The sequence below is a fragment of the Colobus angolensis genome, unplaced genomic scaffold (assembly GCF_000951035.1).
Source record: "Colobus angolensis palliatus isolate OR3802 unplaced genomic scaffold, Cang.pa_1.0 Scaffold18, whole genome shotgun sequence".
NCBI lineage: Eukaryota > Metazoa > Chordata > Mammalia > Primates > Cercopithecidae > Colobus > Colobus angolensis.
This window is the reverse complement of record NW_012114932.1, coordinates 1,879,027-1,883,524: the sequence shown is the minus strand read 5'-3', so window position 1 is coordinate 1,883,524 and position 4,498 is coordinate 1,879,027. Positions and strand designations below refer to the sequence as shown.

General features: G+C 50.0%; 1 protein-coding gene across 1 annotated transcript in view; it reads left to right on the top strand.

Annotated features, from left to right (window-relative positions):
• RBM5 (RNA binding motif protein 5) overlaps nucleotides 1-1,993 on the top strand; it is a 33,574-nt gene extending 31,581 nt beyond the window's left edge. The window contains exons 23-25 of the mRNA XM_011939303.1: nucleotides 97-194; nucleotides 273-402; nucleotides 1,360-1,993. Of these exons, the coding sequence (XP_011794693.1) occupies nucleotides 97-194; nucleotides 273-402; nucleotides 1,360-1,485 (354 nt within the window). The 3' untranslated portion in view covers nucleotides 1,486-1,993. The remainder of the gene's footprint in view (nucleotides 1-96; nucleotides 195-272; nucleotides 403-1,359) is intronic.
• The last annotated feature ends 2,505 nt before the right edge of the window (nucleotides 1,994-4,498 follow it).

The following is a 4,498-nucleotide window of genomic DNA, read 5'->3' as shown; positions in this document are numbered from 1 at the left end:
AAAAAAAATACTTGAGGGGATAGTTTTGAATAGGTGCATTAGACAGTTACAGGTTGAGGTCTGTGAACATTTCCAGCAGTGTTTTTTCTCCCATAGATGAAATACCGAGACCGAGCTGCAGAAAGACGGGAGAAGTACGGCATTCCAGAACCTCCAGAGCCCAAGCGCAAGAAGCAGTTTGATGCTGGCACTGTGTATGTGATGTGCACATTTTCCAGTTCGTAAGCTGGGGCCCTGGCTGTTTTAAGTAACTGTGTGTTTGCCACTGGCAGGAATTACGAGCAACCCACCAAAGATGGCATTGACCACAGTAACATTGGCAACAAGATGCTGCAGGCCATGGGCTGGCGGGAAGGCTCTGGCTTGGGACGAAAGTGCCAAGGCATTACAGCTCCCATTGAGGTAAGCAGTAGGGTCAGGCCTTGATGTTTGCCAGGCTTACAGGCTGGTTCCAGAGATGAGATCAGAGCACTCATAGAGCCTGGGACCCAGGAGCAGATTTACCTTAGCATGAAGGGGCAGATTACAGGCATGAGCTCACACCTGTAATCCCAGCACTTTGGGAGAGCAAAGGCAGATGGATTGCCTGAGCCCAGGAGTTTGAGACCAGCCTGGGCAACACGGTGAAACCCCGTCTCTACTAAAATACAAAAAAGTAGCCGGGCGTGGCATCGTTTACCTGTAATCCTAGCTACTCAGGAGGCTGAGGCAGGAGAATTGCTTGAACCTGGCAGGAGGAGGTTGCAGTGAGGCGAGATCATGCCACTGCACTCCAGCCTGGGCAACAGCGAGACTCTGTCTCAAAAAAAAAAAGAAAATTTAGTAGGGTTTTCACCCATGATAAGAAATCTTTAAATTGATCAGAGCCCACATTGAGGCATCATATCCTGGGATCAGAGGCTCCTCCCCACTGGCTTTCTAGGCAGGAGCTCCACCCGTCATTGCCCCTGCTCTGTCCTGGGAGCACAGTTTATTTAGGTCAGACTCTTGTAGACCATGTTCATCCTGTTTATGTGAGTTCTGCTGACATCGAGCTGTCCTGTGTAATCTGTGCCTGTAATTACCAGGCCTTTCCCACGCTTCAGAGGAGTACTTTGGGACCCTTTCCTAGGCATGGATGCTTGCTGAGCAAGCATTGAGGGGTGGGTGATTTGCTTCATCTGCCTGTGTTCCATAGCCCATTTTATTCCTCCAATCCTTACACTTGCTCCTGGTCTCTTCTGGAGAAATCCTTGTCTTCATGTAGTTTCGTCCCTTCTGTCTCCTGGTGGGTGGTCCTGCTGGGTAAGGAGTGGGCATGGTGAGAGGTGGAGCAGCCCATACCCCACCTGCCAGCTGACAGTCTCTGTGCTTCCCCAGGCTCAAGTTCGGCTAAAGGGAGCTGGCCTAGGAGCCAAAGGCAGCGCGTATGGTTTGTCGGGTGCCGATTCCTACAAAGATGCTGTCCGGAAAGCCATGTTTGCCCGGTTCACTGAGATGGAGTGAGAGAGAGAGAGAGAGAGATGACAAGGAGCACAAGAAGTGGTCCATCTTCTCCTGGATTCGCTCTTACCGCCTGTTTCTTTAAGGGCATGCCTTGTGCTATTAATAGATCTTAGGGTGAACCACTTCATTCTGCAGGGTTCTCCCTCCCACCTTAAAAAAGTTCCCCTTATGTGGGTTGTCTGGTGAATGGCCTTCCTTCCTGCCAGAGGGCTTGTGAACAGACCGGAGAGGCAGTGGGTTTTTTATACTTCAGTGTACATAGTGTAATGTAGCGTGTTTACATGTGTAGCCTATGTTGTGGTCCATCAGCCCCTCACATTCCTAGGGGTTTGAGATGCTGAAGGTGGTATGTGACACCAAAGCCACCTCTGTCATTTGTTGTGATGTCTTTTCTTGGCAAAAGCCTTGTGTATATTTGTATATTACACATTTGTACAGAATTTTGGAAGATTTTCAGTCTAGTTGCCAAATCTGGCTCCTTTACAAAAGAAATACCTTGAGAAATGGGTGTCCTGTGTCTCTTTATTCTTGGGTGGGTAGGTGGGTCAAGCATGTCTGAGTCAGTCAAGCCTGGTGATGAAATCAGTTTATTTCTTGCCCCCATTCAGGTTCAGATTGATTGATTGATTTATATATATATATTTATGGCAGGGTTGGCCAGGCGTGGTGACTCGCCTATAATCCCAGCACTTTGGGAGGCCGAGGCGAGTGGATTGCCTGAAGTCAGGAGTTTGAGATCAGTCTGGCCAACATGGTGAAACCCCATCTCTACCAAAAATACAAAAAAATTAGACAGATGTGTTGGCATGCGCCTATAATCTCAGCTACTAGGGAGACTGCGGCTTCGACCTTCTGGGCTCACACAGTCCTCCCGCTTTTAGTGTTCCAAATAGCTGGGTCTACAAGCACACACCACCATGCAGGCTAATTTTTTAATTTTTGCAGAGATGGGGCCTCACTCTGTTGCCCAGGCTGGTCTTGACATGTTCAGATTTTTAAGTTCAAGAGTTTAACATGTTTTAGCCAGGCGCAGTGGATCACGCCTGTAATCCCAGCACTTTGGAAGGCTGAGGCGGGCAGATCACCTGAGGTTGGGAATTCAAGACCACCCTGACCAGCATGGAGAAACCCCATCTCTACTAACAATACAAAATTAGCTGGGTGTGGTGGCCTGTAATCCCAGCTGCTCGGGAGGCTGAGGCAGGAGAGTCACTTGAACCCAGGAGGCAGAGGTTGTGGTGAGCTGGAGATCGTGCCGTTGCTCTCTAGCCTGGGCAACAAGAGTGAAACTCCGTCTCAAAAAAATAAATAAAAAAGTTTAACATGTTTTAAAAACTCTTCATGGAAATCATGGAAACAGTAGCTTTTCTGCTAAGATCAAAGTGACCATGAGCGCTTGTGCCTGTCCAGTTTGCACAGACTTCATTCCACACATGCTGGACTGTAGAGTTGTCACTGCTCTGCTCTGCAGGGCAGATCCCCCCTGCTTTTGGCCGTAATAAAAAAGTTTAACATGTTTTAAAAACTCTTCATGGAAATCATGGAAACAGTAGCTTTTCTGCTAAGACCAAAGTGACCATGAGCGCTTGTGCCTGTCCAGTTTGCACAGACTTCATTCCACACATGCTGGACTGTAGAGTTGTCACTGCTCTGCTCTGCAGGGCAGATCCCCCCTGCTTTTGGCCGTGATACAAATGATAGCTGGTCCACCTGCTGCTGCAGTGGAGGACCTGAGGAGGTCATCTCCCCCCTCGTAGTACTCCACTCCATCTTCTTAGCTGCTAAGGAGGTCCTGGGGGCATTGCAGAGTTTTCTGTTTTGAGTGGGTATTTCCTCCTCAGCACTCCTTCACAGGGCAGAGAATATCATTTTGACCCAGAAGACCATGCCTGACCAGGTCAGGAAGTGTGCCTGGATCTCAGGCTGTTCTTGGGACCAGGTGATGTGATGGGGTGCTCACATTGCCCATCTGGCCAAAAAGTGCTTGAGCTCCACAGATTGGGCATGCAGTTAGGGTGGCCTTTTCTCTGCAGTTTGCTTTTAAAGCTAGACTTGCTTTTGTGGATGGTCATGTTTTCCTCTTTTCAGGCAGGGTCTTAAGAAATAGAAAATATTCAGGAGGTCCTCACCCTGGCCTGTAGGGTAGTGCCTTGGAGAAGCTGAGCCTAATCACAGCTCTGGCTAGGGAGAGGTGGAGGCAAATGCAGAAGCCCCAAGCCTGGGTTTCTGCACAGGAAGGCTTGGGAACCTCACAAATGAGGGCCCAAGCTCCCAGAGCTGGGGTGGAGAGTGTGTCACAGATCTGATCTACCAAAGTTGGATAAGAAACTGGCCTCACCTCCAGAGCCCTTGCGGCATCAGGGAGATGCTGGTGTTCTCACACCTGAGCAGCAGTCCTGAGTACCCTAATTAGACCCTTTTGACATCCGGCCCGGAAAGCACTTCTAGGTGAGCATACCCAGAACAGGATCTGGGAAGCTCTTAATTATATGCACCCCGCTCAGCAAAGGCTGGATGGAAGCGTCTTCCCTAGGGGAGCCACGGCCAGGCATTAACAGGAGCCAGCCCTCTAGCAGCCTCAGATTGACTTCCCAGTGGCCGGAAGGGCACTTGAACCTGTCCCACACTGCTGGTGCCTAGAGTTACCTTTCGAAGCTGCTCAAGGCTCTCCCATGTGTGCTGTGGCCCACAGCATCTGTTGTCAACACCAGCATGACCTTTCCTATGAACATGAAGCTGAGGGTTCCTGTGAACGTGAGGGTCTGAGCCAGCTCCTCAGAGATGGAGGCTCCCTCCTCTAGCCTTACCTGTTACCAGCATACCTAGCCAGGTGACTGCAGCCTTCACTCTGCATCTAAATTGATGGCCCCAGTCCTTGAGGTTCGACAGGCTGTTATCTTGGGCCCAGGTATCCTGGAAGACCATATTTGGGTGATCCTTCTGGTTTGGAAGCACTAGGATCCCATGCATTCCCCTGACGGGCCCACGAAGGTTTACTCCAGTCCCAAGCCCA